The 18679-nt window shown below is 43.8% G+C and overlaps 1 protein-coding gene across 2 annotated transcripts in view; it reads left to right on the plus strand.

Moving 5' to 3' along the window:
- The window catches only part of ccdc66 (coiled-coil domain containing 66), a 92009-nt gene that overhangs the window by 69334 nt on the left and 3996 nt on the right, over positions 1 to 18679 (plus strand). The window contains exons 10-20 of one of the 2 annotated variants that reach the window (XM_034165190.1): positions 7995 to 8129; positions 8872 to 9101; positions 9641 to 9725; positions 11404 to 11541; positions 11696 to 11744; positions 15433 to 15501; positions 15613 to 15811; positions 16075 to 16318; positions 16422 to 16465; positions 17092 to 17252; positions 17999 to 18105. In XM_034165190.1, coding sequence (XP_034021081.1) covers positions 7995 to 8129; positions 8872 to 9101; positions 9641 to 9725; positions 11404 to 11541; positions 11696 to 11744; positions 15433 to 15501; positions 15613 to 15811; positions 16075 to 16318; positions 16422 to 16465; positions 17092 to 17252; positions 17999 to 18105 — 1461 coding nt within the window. Of the gene's footprint in view, positions 1 to 7994; positions 8130 to 8871; positions 9102 to 9640; positions 9726 to 11403; positions 11542 to 11689; positions 11745 to 15423; positions 15502 to 15612; positions 15812 to 16074; positions 16319 to 16421; positions 16466 to 17091; positions 17253 to 17998; positions 18106 to 18679 lie in introns of both variants that reach the window. The other variant, XM_034165191.1, reaches the window with a different exon arrangement.

Raw genomic sequence — 18679 nt, forward strand, 5'->3', positions numbered from 1 at the left:
TCTGAAAGACTTCTAGTGTAATGAAACTTATTCCCCACTGCAGGGTAGTCCATCAGGGTAAATGTAAATGTTATTAAAAAATGATCAGACAAAAGGGAGTTTTCAGGGAATACTGTTAAGTCTTCTATTTCCATACCATAAGTCAGAACAAGATCTAAAATATGATTAAAGTGGTGGGTGGACTCATTTACTTTTTGAGCAAAGCCGATAGAGTCTAATAATAGATTAAATGCAGTGTTGAGGCTGTCATTCTCAGCATCTGTGTGGATGTTAAAATCGCCCACTATAATTATCTTATCTGAGCTAAGCACTAAGTCAGACAAAAGGTCTGAAAATTCACAGAGAAACTCACAGTAACGACCAGGTGGACGATAGATAATAACAAATAAAAGTGGTTTTTCGGACTTCCAATTTGGATGGACAAGACTAAGAGACAAGCTTTCAAATGAATTAAAGCTCTGTCTAGGTTTTTGATTAATTAATAAGCTGGAATGGAAGATTGCTGCTAATCCTCCGCCCCGGCCCGTGCTACGAGCATTCTGACAGTTAGTGTGACTCGGGGGTGTTGACTCATTTAAACTAACATATTCATCCTGCTGTAACCAAGTTTCTGTTAGGCAGAATAAATCAATACGTTGATCAATTATTATATCATTTACCAACAGGGACTTAGAAGAAAGAGACCTAATGTTTAATAGACCACATTTAACTGTTTTAGTCTGTGGTGCAATTGAAGGTGCTATATTATTTTTTCTTTTTTAATTTTTATGCTTAAATAGATTTTTGCTAGTTATTGGTGGTCTGGGAGCAGGCACCGTCTCTACGGGGATGGGGTAATAGGGGGATGGCAGGGGGAGAGAAGCTGCAGAGAGGTGTATAAGACCACAGCTCTGCCTCCTGGTCCCAACGCTAGACAGTCACAGTTTGGAGGATCCCAAAAAATTGGCCAGATTTCTAGAAATGAGAGCTGCTCCCTCTAAAGTGGGATGGATGCCGTCTCTCCTAACAAGACCAGGTTTTCCCCAGAAGCTTTGCCAATTATCAATGAAGCCCACCTCATTTTTTGGACACCACTCAGACAGCCAGCAATTCAAGGAGAACATGCGGCTAAACATGTCACTCCCGGTCTGATTGGGGAGGGGCCCAGAGAAAACAACAGAGTCCGACATTGTTTTTGCAAAGTTACACACCGATTCAATGTTAATTTTAGTGACCTCCGATTGGCGTAACCGAGTGTCATTACTGCCGACATGAATTACAATCTTACCAAATTTACGCTTAGCCTTAGCCAGCAATTTCAAATGTCCTTCGATGTCGCCTGCTGTGGCCCCCGGAAGACAATTGACAATGGTTGCTGGTGTCGCTAACTTCACATTTCTCAAAACAGAGTCGCCAATAACCAGAGTTTGATCCTCGGCGAGTGTATCGTCGAGTGGGGAAAAACGGTTAGAGATGTGAACGGGTTGACGGTGTACACGGGGCTTCTGTTTAGGGCTACGCTTCCTCCTCACAGTCACCCAGTCAGCCTGCCTTCCCGACTGCACGGGGTCTGCCAGGGGGGAACTAACGGCGGCTAAGCTACCTTGGTCCGCACCGACTACAGGGGCCTGGCTAGCTGTAGAATTTTCCACGGTGCGGAGCCGAGCCTCCAATTCGCCCAGCCTGGCCTCCAAAGCTACGAATAAGCTGCACTTATTACATGTACCGTTACTGCTAAAAGAGGCCGAGGAATAACTAAACATTTCACACCCAGAGCAGAAAAGTACGGGAGAGACAGGAGAAGCCGCCATGCTAAAACGGCTAAGAGCTAGTAGCTACGCTAAGCTAGCGGATTCCCAAACAGGGAATCCGACACTAGACAGGCTGTGGAGCAGCACAGGTAACGCACGACAACAGTGCTAAAATAAAATAAAAATCCACTAGACAGGCTGTGGAGCAGCACAGGTAACGCACAACAACAGTGCTAAAAAATAAAATAAAATAAAAATAAAAATCCACTGGACAGGCTGTGGAGCAGCACAGGCAACGCACGACAACAGTGCTAAAACAAAATAAAAATCCACTAGACAGGCTGTGGAGCAGCACAGGTAACGCACGACAACAGTGCTAAAACAAAATAAAAATCCACTAGACAGGCTGTGGAGCAGCACAGGCAACGCACGACAACAGTGCTAAAACAAAATAAAAATCCACTGGACAGGCTGTGGAGCAGCACAGGCAACGCACGACAACAGTGCTAAAATAAAATAAAAATCCACTAGACAGGCTGTGGAGCAGCACAGGTAACGCACAACAACAGTGCTAAAAAATAAAATAAAATAAAAATAAAAATCCACTGGACAGGCTGTGGAGCAGCACAGGTAACGCACGACAACAGTGCTAAAACAAAATAAAAATCCACTGGACAGGCTGTGGAGCAGCACAGGCAACGCACGACAACAGTGCTAAAATAAAATAAAAATCCACTAGACAGGCTGTGGAGCAGCACAGGTAACGCACAACAACAGTGCTAAAAAATAAAATAAAATAAAAATAAAAATCCACTAGACAGGCTGTGGAGCAGCACAGGTAACGCACAACAACAGTGCTAAAAAATAAAATAAAATAAAAATAAAAATCCACTGGACAGGCTGTGGAGCAGCACAGGTAACGCACAACAACAGTGCTAAAAAATAAAATAAAATAAAAATAAAAATCCACTGGACAGGCTGTGGAGCAGCACAGGCAACGCACGACAACAGTGCTAAAACAAAATAAAAATCCACTAGACAGGCTGTGGAGCAGCACAGGTAACGCACGACAACAGTGCTAAAACAAAATAGAAATCCACTAGACAGGCTGTGGAGCAGCACAGGTAACGCACAACAACAGTGCTAAAACAAAATAAAAATCCACTAGACAGGCTGTGGAGCAGCACAGGTAACGCACAACAACAGTGCTAAAACAAAATAAAAATCCACTAGACAGGCTGTGGAGCAGCACAGGTAACGCACGACAACAGTGCTAAAACAAAATAAAAATCCACTAGACAGGCTGTGGAGCAGCACAGGTAACGCACGACAACAGTGCTAAAACAAAATAAAAATCCACTGGACAGGCTGTGGAGCAGCACAGGTAACACACGACAACAGTGCTAAAAAATAAAATAAAATAAAAATAAAAATCCACTGGACAGGCTGTGGAGCAGCACAGGTAACGCACAACAACAGTGCTAAAAAATAAAATAAAATAAAAATAAAAATCCACTGGACAGGCTGTGGAGCAGCACAGGCAACGCACGACAACAGTGCTAAAACAAAATAAAAATCCACTAGACAGGCTGTGGAGCAGCACAGGTAACGCACGACAACAGCGCTAAATAAAAATCCACTGGACAGGCTGTGGGGCAGCACAGGTAACGCACGACAACAGCGCCCAAAAAAATAAAATAAAAATCAAAATCCACTGGACAGGCTGTGGAGCAGCACAGGTAACGCACGACAACAGTGGTAAAAAATAAAATAAAAATCCACTGGACAGGCTGTGGAGCAGCACAGGTAACGCACGACAACAGTAATAAAAAAAAAATAAATAAATAAATAAAATAAAATAATAAAATAAAAATCCACTGGACAGGCTGCGGAGCAGCACAGGTAACACACGACAACAGTGGTAAAAAATAAAATAAAAATCCACTAGACAGGCTGTGGAGCAGCACAGGTAACACACGACAACAGTGCTAAAAAATAAAATAAAATAAAATAAAAATCCACTGGACAGGCTGTGGAGCAGCACAGGTAACGCACAACAACAGTGCTAAAAAATAAAATAAAAATAAAAATCCACTGGACAGGCTGTGGAGCAGCACAGGTAACGCACAACAACAGTGCTAAAAAATAAAATAAAATAAAAATAAAAATCCACTGGACAGGCTGTGGAGCAGCACAGGTAACGCACAACAACAGTGCTAAAAAAAAAAAAAAAATAAAAATCCACTGGACAGGCTGTGGAGCAGCACAGGCAACGCACGACAACAGTGCTAAAACAAAATAAAAATCCACTAGACAGGCTGTGGAGCAGCACAGGTAACGCACGACAACAGCGCTAAATAAAAATCCACTGGACAGGCTGTGGAGCAGCACAGGTAACGCACGACAACAGCGCCCAAAAAAATAAAATAAAAATCCACTGGACAGGCTGTGGAGCAGCACAGGTAACGCACGACAACAGTGCTAAAAAAAAAATAAAAAAAATAAAATAAAATAATAAAATAAAAATCCACTGGACAGGCTGCGGAGCAGCACAGGTAACACACGACAACAGTGGTAAAAAATAAAATAAAAATCCACTGGATAGGCTGTGGAGCAGCACAGGCAACGCACGACAACAGCGCCAAAAAATAAAATAAAAATCCACTGAACAGGCTGTGGAGCAGCACAGGTAACACACGACAACAGTGCTAAAAATAAAATAAAAATCCACTGGACAGGCTGTGGAGCAGCACAGGTAACACACGACAACAGTGGTAAAAAATAAAATAAAAATCCACTGGACAGGCTGTGGAGCAGCACAGGTAACACACGACAACAGTGCTAAAAATAAAATAAAAATCCACTGGACAGGCTGTGGAGCAGCACAGGTAACACACGACAACAGTGCTAAAAATAAAATAAAAATCCACTGGACAGGCTGTGGAGCAGCACAGGTAACACACGACAACAGTGCTAAAAATAAAATAAAAATCCACTGGACAGGCTGTGGAGCAGCACAGGTAACACACGACAACAGTGGTAAAAAATAAAATAAAAATCCACTGGACAGGCTGTGGAGCAGCACAGGCAACGCACGACAACAGCGCCAAAAAATAAAATAAAAATCCACTGAACAGGCTGTGGAGCAGCACAGGTAACACACGACAACAGTGCTAAAAATAAAATAAAAATCCACTGGACAGGCTGTGGAGCAGCACAGGTAACACACGACAACAGTGCTAAAAAATAAAATAAAAATCCACTGGACAGGCTGTGGAGCAGCACAGGTAACGCACGACAACAGTGCTAAAATAAAATAAAATCCACTAGGCAGGCTGTGGAGCAGCACGACAACAGTGCTAAAAAATAAAATAAAAATAAAAACGAAAGCGTTAGCAAGCTAGTTAGCTTGCCAACGCTGATGAAGGTTAGCTGATAAAAGAGCTCCGTCGCGATGCTTCGACCGTTAGAGGTCTTCTTTAGGCGTTGGAGCACGGTGAAAAAGTAAAAAAAAAGTAAAAAAGTCTTGAAAAAGACTGTTAATTCAAAGAACTCAAACAGCTCAGTTCAAACAGCTAACAGATACAGCAGAACACCGCTGTGCTCCGGAACCAGAAAAAAGTCCACCCTCCACCACAATGGAGGGTGGACTTCATCAAAAGCCGCCTGGTTTTTACAAATGGTTATCAACACGGAGCCGCCACAGGAAAAACTGAACACTGTGTCCTGGGTCATCGCTTAAATTTGGAAGCTTTCAGCTCGAAACAGGCTGACGATGGCGCCTCGGAGCGCTGCGCGACGTCCCGCTCTGTGGGAAGTCCTTAAAGCGACAGTAACACTCCATAATCTCTCATCAGCCATTAAAATTTTCACCGAAAACCATCTGAATTTCTCGAATGGTGTCCACTTCGATGTGCCTCACAGGTTCTGAAAAAATTTTGATAAAGCAAAGTGCTAGTCTCTCAGGAATTTGTCAGACAAAGGGATTCCGACGGGAGGGGTGGACCACTCCTCACTCAAAGCCTGCCCACAGGCGAATGACGTAACCGACAGGCGTGAAAAAATTCACACATGCGCACGAGGGTTCAAGGTTGGCTGATGTAATCGCACGTGATTCAAATCCATATAGTTTTTGAGAAAAATAAAAAGGTCCGCTTCTTTTCTCACAGACCTTGTATTTTTAAAATTGGATTTTGATCATTTTCAAATAAGATGTAAAAGTCATTTTGATGAAATGTCGCTGCTGCACAAGTTCAAGGACAGTCAGATTTTTGAAAACCTGTCTACAATTTCTGTTTTTACACTTTATATTTTTTGATGAATGCTGTTGAAACTATTACAATATTTTAAAATGCCACCATGGCTGCAGTTTTGAACACTGTTACAAACAGCCTCAATCTCCCCTAACTGTTATAACTGGTCCACTGTACCAATAAAGATCACAGGTTTGACCCCTTAAAACAAACAAACCACTCATTCATTTTATCTTAAATTTTCATCCTCATTTCCACACCAGGAGCAACATTTGGACACCTCGACGTCAGCTCACCTGGGCTGAAGTGTGATTCAAATTCAAATCTGCAGCTGAAAACATAACGGCCAGGAGGAGCATGCAGCAATCGTAAAGTCCCAAAGTTCTTCAACTTACTCCAGCAAAACACATGGCCAAATATTTATTATTTCTCTTAGCAACATACATAATTGGTCATTTCACTGACTTCAAGGGGCTGATGAGTGAGCGCCCAAGAAGAGAAATGATACGTTCTGTGCTTGTCGGTGGGAATGCGCTGTTGAATGAGAGTCAGTTGCTGGAAATGTTGTTTTAATAATTCAGATTACATGTAGGCACATACTATTAAGTAAAACTGACATTGGTAATACTTTTAAAAAATAGATATTTTATAATTTTTTTCCCCTCCACATCTGGGAGGGCGGTGCCCCCCATGGGCCAGCCACCACTGCCCATCGCCCACTTAGCCAGGAGAAAGTGACTGTGTGGTGTGCCATAGGACAAAATGGCATCATCAGGCCATATTTCTTTGAAGACGAGAATGTGAATCTGGTGACACTGGACACTGACCGATACATTGCACTCATGCAGATCAAGTTCATTCCTGCACTAATGAGGAAAAGGGGTGTGGCTATGAACACAGTTATCTACCAACAAGATGGTGCACCACCCCATTGTTCAAACAGATATTTGGAATTCCTCCGCTGATACTTCCCTGGTGATAGACTCATTTCACGACACACTGACTTCCCGTGGCCACCCTACTCCCCTGATCTGAACCCACCGGACTACTTTCTCTGGGGGTACCTCAAGGAAAGGATCTACGACAACAATCCCCAGACCCTGACAGCTTTGAAGGTCAACATAAGAAGGGAAATCAGACACATACCACCTGACATGATTGAACGAGTCATCGAAAATTTCAGTGTTCGTGTTGCAGCAGTTATTTGTCAGAGAGGAGCCTCGACAGAACATATTATCAACTATTAAGGACAGACCACCAAAAATGTTTCAATTTCTATCAGATTTGAAGGACATAATCTCCCATCATTCTGCTAATGTTTGGTGAAAAAATTTTCAAAATATCTCATCTGAGTAAAAAATTAGATAAAAAAGAAAATAGGGAGCTTTTTTGGACCACCCTGTATATATATATGTTTTGGTTTTTTTTTTAAGAAAGCTGCCTTTCAATCCCCTGTGAGGTTCTTGGGTTCCAGTTGTTCCACTTCTAAAATCTTTGCATCTGTGCTGTTACAAAAACTGATTTTCAGTAAATAACTCGATACGGTTTATGCAGCACAAACCTTTTTTGATAATTTTCTTTTACATTTGAAATGACTGCACATAAGAACACAGTGTTCAGTGATGAACGGATGACTGAGGTCACAGGACAGAGTCATGATTTAACTGTTGAAGAATATCTACAGTGCTCCTTACTTATTGTGTATCTCTCTGGCTGAACTGTTTCAGATTTTCCAAATTAATTTTAATATGAATCGAAAGCAGCTGAAGGAAAAACAAAAATGTGAAATCTTCCACTGTTGGTTTAAATACCTGCTGGTTTCCAAATCTGTGTACAGTCAGAAAGCACTTCAGCAGGTGTCCAGAGACCTGAGACCTCCTGGTCTGCTGATGTTTTGTGGTCAGAGCAGGAGGACTTGGTTGTTGACTCTGGACTCTGTGGCCTCGACAAGTTGCACCTTGAGCTGATTCCTGGCTGTGGTGTGCTGACTGGACTTCCTGTGTGATATCAGGTGGTCACGCCCATGGAGGAGACGCAGAGCACTGAGAGGAAGGAGGCACAGCGTAGATACTGGCTGGAGGAGCTGGACAGACAACGGGAGGAGGTGACAGAACGGAGAAGACGCGAGAAGCTGCTGCAGCGTCAGGTACAGAAACCACACCCAATGAACAAAACACATAGTGTCAGGGACTCAGCACTCTCCTGCCTTCACTATGCATGCGTCATGGCGGAGCGTTAACAGCGATTAACAGGTTAAAAATGCCGGCGCCACATTAAAACGCCATGTTATTTCTTTTCTTTTTTCTTGTCTTTCTTTTTTTAAGGATAATGAGGTGGACAAAAATAAAAGTCAGGGCTGTGAAAACTCCGCAGATCCATGGGATTCCACGGATTTCATCACGGGGAGCAGGGGGGTGTTAGTGTTGTACTCTTTAATTGTAATCGTTACTGAGTTTTTAAAATGTTTATCGCAAAGCGTTCTTTTTTTTATGACATCATGCAAGTTTTATAAGTCCTTGGACACTGATCTGTGTGTTACAGATACATATCAGTTTCCTCGGATCCGCAGAGTTTCGAGGAGAATAAATGCCACTCAAAGCCTGGCTGTTACGACAGCTGTCGTAAAGCGGGGCTGGTTGGTTTGCAGACCCCTGCGAATTTTCCTCGGATTTCACAATATTCATTACACAGCCCTGAAAAGTTGAATGATTGCTGAATTTTCTGAGCCAAACACCTTTCTTAAATCTCCCTTTACTTTCTCGACGTTGCCGAGTTGCCTGATGTCTGGTGGTTGCTGTGTGAACTGTTTTTACCTCCTTCCACGTTGTTGTGGTCATGTTAACACCGACCCCGTGGGTCAGATCACTTCCTGTCGGTCTCCGTTCCAGACTGAGGACGACGACCGCTGGGCCAGGCATTTCGACTCCCTGCAGATGAGACCTCCTGTCCCACCTGCATCCTTGTCCACTCTTCCACCTGCTCCGGAGCGAGGGGAGTGGGCGCCCTCCTCCAGCCTGTCCTTGGTGTGGGAGGTGACAAGCAGCTGTGAAGCAGAGAGTGTGGGAGGAGCCAGAGTGGATACAGCCACGGGACACCAGCCATCAGTCCCCAGAGTCAGGTAGGAGGACGACTAACGGATCACTGCACATCTCGCCCGTGGGCCAGACAGCACGGTCACTCCAACACAGGGTGGCAAAACCTTTGTAGGGTGTTTTGGTCTCCTGTCTACAGGGGCTTGAAAAAAGTACCATCGCCATCTTAGGGTGACCTGTAGCCAGTTCAGGGTCAGTGAAGGGTGACACGTATCAAAAGTTAAAAATGGCCAATTTGGTCAAACAGTGATGCAAATTATTGGTTAATATAATTAATAAACAGAATACTTTTGACTGAATATTTAGTCTCCAAAATAAAGATCAAACAAGGTCAACTGTGAGATTATTTAACTTGATTACTTAACTTGATGAACAAACTAGTCCTTTTTAGAATCCTGTTAACTCGGCTGCCCTGGGACCGCTGTCATGCATAAAAATTAATTTCATGATATTTACTTGGTATAAATGGTGGGTGGTACATTTTGCCTCCCTCTGTGGTTGTGACACGCCCACTGATCCTTCTCTCAGAATGTTCACAGTAAAATCTAATTCTTCATGTCTGCAGCTACTTGAGGAGCATGACAGCCTTACTGGACCCTGCCCAGATAGAGGAGAGAGAGAAGAGGCGCCTCAAGCAGCTAGAGCAGCAGGTAGGAGGAGGAGCAGGAGCACAGCATGAAGGAGGAGGAGCACAGGGTGGAGGAGGAGCCGCCTGATTGCAAAGCTCGTGTTCAGATCACGCACCACATGGACAAACATTAGAGCTGATGTCAGTGATCCTCCTCATCCGAGTCTCACTTAAGGTCCTATCTCACTGGGTGCAACTGTTGGAGACACAAATTAGCGACCGAACACTCGAACGAATAACAGTGTCTCATTTGGTTTCTCACTGAAGTGTCCACTCGCACAAAGTGTTCAGCTCTTATTATCCTGCCATTATACATGTGAATAGACTGTGAAAATTCCACTCTTCCTAATAACGGCAAAAAATAATGAAATAATAATAATAATAACAATGAGAAAGCCGACAGCGCACTCACCGTCTTGCAGAATGACGTCCCTGCTGCATCTAGGGTCCTATCTTCCATGTCGATTTTATAATCCACCGCTTATGTGATCCATTTGTCCTCAGCTTCGAGATCTGCACGCAGTGATCATTCAGGCACTGGACCAGCCTCTTCTCCATGATGCAGCCATGCCCAGTGTTTCAGGGGCATGTGTCCTCTGATTTGATTTGATTTATTCGGCAATAATATTGTAAGACCTTTTGCTGTTCCCCTGTTTTTTTTTCACTTGGGGTCTCCACAGTGAGATTAGAGGTGGAGCTGCACGTTGATTTGGCACAGATACGTCCTCCTCCTCCATCCTCCTGTGTTTTGGCTTTGATGGACAGGGGATGTCACATTTCTGTGGCACAGTATTTAGCAGATTTTCCTGGTTTAAAGGCACATACTATATGCAGTGTTGAAGCTGGAACTGAGCAGTGTGTGATGTTTAATGAAAGCATGATGTCATGTTTTCTAACTGACAATGAGTGCATCATAGAACTCCCACCACACGTCCTCAGAGAGGAAGGGAGGTAGTGTGCTCCAGATAAAAAAGATTTAAAGTGACAGAGTACTGTGTGCTCCACTCCTGCAGAATTGTGCAGTTCAATGAAAAAAGAAAAAAAAAAACAAAACAAACAAATAAAAACATTAAATGCATGAGTCCAGAAGTCCTGTTGTCCATCTCCAACTGCAGCAGCAGCCTTCCAGAAGCGGCTGTTCCTTTCCAATCATCTCCACTATTGTGCTGCGCTTGCTTCCCGCAGCTCGTGTGTGTGTGTGTGTCCCAGTTCTCTCATGAATCTCTCATGTTAGCAGTCACAGCGAGTACATTCAGAGATTTGCAGAACACCAGCCATAGTTCTGGGAGCAAACTGGGAGGAGCCTTGTTGCCTCCCCAACTTTGAAAAATTAAAAATCCAGGTGAAATCAAAGGACTTCCCTTGCAGTTGCCATTTGCAGGCTGTCGCAGACCAGTGAGATAGGACCCTAAGTAACTGCTCATTTGACACAAAGTCATTCCAGCATGAAGATCTTATGGAGTCATGAGGTCATGGTCAGAGGTGTGTGGTGATGCTGAGAATGAAGGTCCAAGTTTTCATGGTTGCTGGTGCTTCATGTCTGACTCAGACTTTGTTGAAAGACCAAAATGTTTCTGTAAAGTTGTTGTTACACTGAACATTGTCTCCATGACAACCACATTCCCATGTTGGATGATTTTGTCACATTTACCTTTTATTTATCTGCACTTTAAAAAATAAGCTCTTCGGCTTTTCCTCAGCGGATGATCAAGGAGCAGATAGAGGAGCATCGACAGCAGAGAGAGCGAGAAGATATGAGGAAGAGAGAGGAGGAATTAGACCAGGAGAGGAGCCTGCAGAGGACATATCAGCTGGACTCCCTGAAGGACACACAGAAGGTCAGGAGGCTAACGGAAGCCCACAGATGCCTCAGCTTCCTGCTGATGATGAGTCTTCACTGGGCCTTTAAATGAACCCGAGATGCTGATTGGTTCAGCTTTTAAATGCTTGTGTCTTCTGTAGTTTATTTCTTCTTTTTCTTTCTTGGAGCAGCAGAACTCTGAGACAGGACCACAGAGGACCAACAATCAGCAGCCCAGAGGTCAGCAATACTGCTGCACCACTGCACAACCAAGTAATATTTTGCCAGTGTTAGCTGATTTATGCTGTCCGCCTGGTGTGGACACCATCCCCCAATTCTTTATGCCATGTGCCAGTTCTATACGCCATTCTCTAGTTCTTTACGCCGTCCACTAGCTCTTTACACTGTCCACCTGTTCTGGATGCTGTCCTCCAATTCTGTACACCATGTACATGTTCCATACGGCCTCCTCCATTTCTGTACACTGTCCGCCTGTTCAGTTTCAATTTATTTCAATTTATATTGTGCCAAACCATAACAAAGGTGCCTCAAAGTGCTTCACACAAGTAAGGTCTAACTTGACCAACCCCTAGAGCAAGAACACAGGTGACAGTGGTAAGGAAAAACTCCCTTTGATGATTTGAGGAAGAATCCTCAAGCAGACCAGCCTCAAAAGGGCGACCCTCTGCTTGGGCCATTCTTACAGTTACAAGGATTTTACAAAGTTGAAAAAAGCTGAAGGAACAGAAAACAGGAAATCAACACAACATAAAAAATGAGATGCAATTGATGAGAAGTCCACGTAGGCATTTATGCCACAGGCAGGGGTCATCCAGCAATCCTCATGCCGTCAGTGGGCCTGTTTCCGCTGCAACATCCATTCCAAAAGCAGACTGCAGTGTGCGGCACCAGCTTTAGGCCTGGCAACTCGCGGTCAGACCAGCATCCTGTAGTCTGCAGCTGTCAATCCTGCAATACTACCCGATGTTATCCGCATCTCTGACAGAGAGAAAAGACCAGAATCAGATGGCCGGAGAAACTACGCTTAAGGTATAATTCATCAGCATTAAATCAACATGAAAGCAGAGAAAATACTCAGGTGATCGCTGGCCACTAGCCCTAAATGTCACAAACAGATCCAGAATTTAGATTAAGTTGAGGCAGAGACCTGTTCCATTACTAATAAAATTTATTTAAAAGGACAGGAAGCATAGTAACATACTATGTCAGTATGCTAGCCATACGAAAGAGAAATAAGTGCGTCTTAAGTCTGGACTTGAAAGTCTCCACAGAATCTGACCGTTTTATTGACACAGGGAGATCATTCCACAGAACAGGGGCATGATAAGAGAAAGCTCTGTGACCCGCAGACTTTTTATTCACCCTAGGGACACAAAGTAGTCCTGCACCCTGAGAACACAGAGCCTGGGCCGGTACGTAAGGTTTATTTAGGTCACCTAGGAAGGGAGGTGCTAGTCCGTGAACAGTTTTATAGGTTAAAAACAGGACCTTAAAATCTGATCTCACTGGGACAGGAAGCCAGTGAAGAGACGCCAAAATGGGTGTAATGTGGTCAAAGTTTCTGCTTCCTGTCAAAAGTCTGGCAGCAGGATTTTGAACCAGTTGGAGAGCCCTAATGCTGGACTGTGGTAAATCAGAAAATAGAACATTGCAGTAGTCCAATCTAGAAGAGACAAATGCGTGAATCAGGGTCTCAGCATCAGATGGGACGAATCTTCGCTATGTTTCACAGGTGGAAGAAAGCAGTCCTGGTAATATCTCTAATGTGGAAGTCAAAGGACAATGTAGGATCAAAAATTATCTCAAGGTTCCTCACTTTGTCAGTGTGATGTATGACACATGAGCCTAGGCTAAGCTTTAGTTGGTCAAATTGATGCTGATGTCTCACTGGACCAAGAACCATCATTTCAGTCTTATCAGAGTTTAAAAGTAGGAAGTTTCTAGACATCCAACTTCTCACTGATGTATATCAGTATAGCATAGCAATGAAAGGTGATCCCAAAACACTGCAATATGTGCCCAAGGGATGGTATATAAAGGAAGAAAAGCAGGGGGCCTAAGATGAACCCCTGTGGAACCCCAAATTTCATGTCACTACTGTTAGAGGTAGTGTTAGAGATATACTTTATTGATCTCACAGTGGAGAAATTATGTTTACACTCCAGTTACCTCAGACAGCAATTAGTCCACAGTTATTACTTGTTTACCGTAATAATGGCACACATCAGAATTAAAGATAGCACATACACATTTGACATTGTTTGTGTGCACTAGTTTTAAGAAGTCCGTTATCCGAATTGAGGCAAGTGGGTGAAGGTCTCGCAGCATCCATGAGATGCGCCGCCATCAGCTTGGGGGGAAGAACGTGGGCTGCAGCTAAAACTGCGCTGCCCCCGCAGATGGGGAAAGGAGTGACATGAGCAGGTGCCGGAGTGGGGAGTGTTGATGGGGGATAGGAGGGGGGTGGGAGGAGGGAATGGAGCATGCTTCAGTCCTGTGAAAAGCAGTTTGTTGTCTTTGAGTTGAGATACAGCCAAATGTTCCCCAGGCCGAATAAATTCCTCTGGAGGAAAACAGTCGGGCAATTTGACCTTCAGGCTTGATAAGCCTGTAATGTTATGGTTTGAGCAGTGAAAAACACTTTTTAACAGTTCCACTTGCACAACCAAATCCCAATTATGAATATTCCCAATTATGAATTAATAATATTCACCGGCCTCTGAAATCTTCAACTTCATGCATCTGCACGCATCAGCTCCAAGATGTCATCCAATTTGCGTCTGAGTTCAAGAGTCATCACAGTCTGAGAATGCACTGCCTTGCCAACCTCATTAATCATGACGGATAAGCGAGGGGCCGTGGTTCTTGATGCCGCTGTCTTGCCAATTTTCCGGTAGATCAGGGCAGCACATAAGCCAAAAAGTACCAGCCCTGCTAACATAAGACCAAAAATGAATAAATCCTTGACGTCCTCAATGGAGAAAGGCGCCAAGCATGCCACGCACCAGGAACTCCAGGAGTTGAGAACATAGCCCGCAGAAAACCTTCAAAATTAGTGCATTACTTTAAAACTAAAACATATATCTGATGTTTTCATTTTATAAAACTTCAGATGTGATGTTAATTTAAATAACTTGTTCTAAATTAGTTTGGTTAACATTTTAACCATAAGTTAAAACTATATGCCTCTGAATGACTTGGGTGATATTGCCAGTGTATTGATATGGTGTCAAAAGAAATGAGTTTTCTTTTTCTTTTCTGTGACCAGTCCTTTGTCTGCAGAGGATAGAGCGGTTTCTTCTGGAACCAGCTCTTATCTGTAGAGGATAGAACTGCGCATCTACTATGAAAAGCTATGTTTGCAAAAATGTTAGCAGTCTAAAAATTATCTGACCAAAACGTACCAGAAGATAATTGGTCGGATGATGGTTTTCAAAGTTATCTGAAAAGCTAATCCGATAATGAAAACATTATCTTCAATAATTAGCGGATTAGCAGAACTGTGCCCACCATTGTCTGTCTGTTGTGTATGCCATCTTCAAGTTCTTTATGCCGTCCTCCAGTTATTTATACTGTCCACCTGTTCTTTATGCCGTCCTCCAGTTCTTTACTGTCCACCTGTTCTTACTCTGTCTTCCATTTCTTTACGTCTTCCTGCAGTTCATTATGTCTTCCTCCAGTTATTTACACCGTCCTACTGTTGTTTATGCCTCAGAATGAAAACAGTCCTCACAGTCCAGACAAACATAACTAAACACAAATCACCCTGCAAATCACGCATAGCCATTAGAGGTCACTATATCAGAACTTTAAGTTGATCCCTTTCATTTTGTTTATTTTTCAAAGTAACATTTTGACGAGTTGCATGTTTACAGACTAACACTGCTGTGTTTGTTTGTTTGTTCAGTGGGTGACAGCCAGTGTTTGGACAGAGACGGTGACAAGTGTGCGTCCAGAGACACGGCCGTACAGACCGGTACCAGAAATACTAATGACACTGCTGTAACCATGACAACTTGCAGAGTTTACTTCCTGTGTTCTTGTTCACATCGTTGCGTTTAAGCTCCATTTTTTTTCTTGTGCATAGATGCAACACTGGTCAATGTTCTGACTCCGGAGGCATGTGCAGAATATCGTCCACCCCCATCTGGCGGGAACAGCAGAGCCGCGAGGGCAGGTAAGGAGAACGTGTGTGTACCAGCAGGACGAGGAGATCCATACGAGATATTCGCCAGGACAGAGAGGAGCAGGAAGGACAAGAGGAGGCCGGCGTGGAACACGCACAGGTACAAACATGTTAGTTTTACCGCAGCATTGGACGCTTTGCACTGCCGGTGTTTCTGATGTCATAAAGTGAAATAAATGACAATGAATAAATAGAGAGGCACTCAAGAGTGCAGACTCATCCCTGGGTCATAGCACCTCCCTCACCTGGGGGCGGGGCTTAAATGTGTTTGCATTATACTTCATCACCAACCTGCAGCAAAGCTGCTGTTTGGGCTTCAGGTAATGAAACCTGGTGATCTGGGATTTTGTTTTGACTTCTCAGACCCAGCTGCCGGTTCATACCGGCGTCGGAGCGATATCCAGCCACGCTGCAGAGGAACCGACAGGAGAGCCGGCAGAGGAGGCAGGTCGAGCTCCTCGCCCTACAGGAGAGGACCTGTCAGTCCAAAAACCCGCCCTCCCTGCAGGAGCCACACGCCTCCAATCCCCGACAGTCCAGAACCAGTCCCAGCAGGACGGTCGGTGCAAGGCCAGCGTGCGCGCTCGCGAACACTCGTGTCCTGTCGGTGCGTTTGTTAATGCTCATTTAATACTCTTGTCCAATCAGCGAACAAGACAGATTCTCCTCTGTGGTTCGTCTTTCCATTTAATCATGCTTGTTTGTTACAGGCAGAGAGTGTAACCCAAAAACCGAGCGCCGCTGACACCAACAGGTGAGCCATGCCGCAAAACCACAAATCCGTCTGGGAATTTGGGACAAATGAGGATTCACTCTGGACAAACAGAACAGAGAAATAACCACTCAGAACAATCTCACAAACTAATTTAGGCACAAATCGAAAATGCTACTAAAGATGCTAATGCTAATATGACTATTTGACATGTTAAATATCACATCTCCTAACCGACACCAGGGATCAAACCACCCTCCCTATGGCCCCTGATATGCTCGCCTTGAAGCAGGAACATGACTTTTTGTTTTCCGCTAGATGTGTCCTGAAGTAACTCCAGTTCCACCTGGAGAAACCTGCTCACTGCGCCGGGTCGTACTCATCAGGACATGCTCCGAGTCTGTCCATACTCATATTTACCGTTTTAATGCTACCTGATCTGCTGGTGGTGCGAGACAATCAGGACAGGACTCTGGCCTGAATGTGAATGTGATCTGTAGCGCCACCACTGGCTGAAAATGTCAGATTTCTTTCTTTTTTTAATCAGAATATTTTTAAATGTGAGACGATGACGTGCTGCCAGTTCATTAAAAATAAAATCCTGAAAGGTTTTTATTGTTGTTGTCGTTCATTTGGCACTGAAGGATTTGATGCGTTATCACCTGCAGGGGGCGCACTCCAACCATCACACACACAGGACAGAGTCAGCAGGACCCACCCACATCCATGCATCCTCCCGGCCTGGAATTTATTCCTGATGTCTGGACCGACAAAGTACTTAATCTGGATCCACTGGACCCAACCACATCCCCAATGCCCACAAACACAGGTCTCACAAACAAACAGACAGATAAACAAACAGACAGATAAATAATCTAACAGATAAACAGAGAAACGGATAAACAAACAAACTGATAAACACAAACAGATAGACAAACAAACGGACAAATGCAGATAAATAAATAGATGGACAAAAACAAACAACAGACAGATAAACAAACAGAATAACAGACACAGACAGGTAAAGAAGCAAACACACAGGTAAACAGACAAAAAGATTAACAAAGAGAAAAAAGACAGCTAAACAGACACAAAACACAGACGTCCAGAAAAACAAACAGGCATACAGATAAACAAGCAGGCATACAGTAAAATAAACAGACGTCCAGAAAAACAAACAGGCATACAGATAAACAAGCAGGCATACAGTAAAATAAACAGACGTCCAGAAAAAGTCATACAGACAACAGGTATACAGACAAACAAACATAAACAAACAGACATACAGACAAACAATCAGACATACAGACAATCACCTCTTAAGACAAATGATTTATTTTTCTTTAGTAAAAATGTCAGTACTGTCATTTCATTTATATTAAAAGTAAGAAACTGCACATTGGCACAGTACAGCGCGCCCTCTAATGGTGGGCGGAGAAAATGAAGCTGTTAATAATAATAATAATGATAATTCACTGGAACAGTTACAGTCTGTGTGCATGTGACACTATGACACCAAAACTTAACTGACCTTTAGGACTCCAAACTGGATAACAGACATCTTCTCCTCCACAGAGGCTCCTCCTCATCAAGAGGCGTGTCTCCGCCTCCCCAACCTGCTCCCCAAAACACACTCACACCCACAGCAGGAAATCCTGAGAGGCCTCGCCCACCTGCGACAGGTAACACCGACGTTGAAGTTTTTACCATCACCATCTCTGACTGTGTGCGCCGTCACGGCCGTGGGCGCTTAAGTACATCACACGGTTTTTAACGTCCCACTTAGCAAGACGTCATAAAAGTACTTATGACTGTAAGTGTCTTTGCACACGTGCTAATAATTAGTGATCTCTGATGTATTTTATTTGTCTCACTCTGAGCATTAGCAGGTGCATTTCAGGAAAGCGTCTCACAAACAATTCTCAGCATTTTTCAGCGTGTGACGCACCTTTTAGAATGAGCAGAAACATCCTGATGACTGACAAACAGAAGGAAACAAACCTGCTCTGTCCGAAAACAAAGCTTTTGAGCTGCCGTTCGAAAGTGATGGCTCAGATTTACAGACAGGAGACGACAAACTTCACCCTGAAACTCTTAACTTTTTCAGTGTGTGGGATTTTGGAGCCTAAAAGTGTGGCGACGCACTGTTTGTGTGGATGCTGGTTTACTGAAGCTGTGGACATGGACGTGGGGACATCTGCATGACACCATTTTTAACAGACTGCCTGGATACGGTGATGGAATTGTTACATTGGA

This window comes from Thalassophryne amazonica, chromosome 3, assembly GCF_902500255.1.
Source record: "Thalassophryne amazonica chromosome 3, fThaAma1.1, whole genome shotgun sequence".
Taxonomy (NCBI): Eukaryota; Metazoa; Chordata; class Actinopteri; order Batrachoidiformes; family Batrachoididae; genus Thalassophryne; species Thalassophryne amazonica.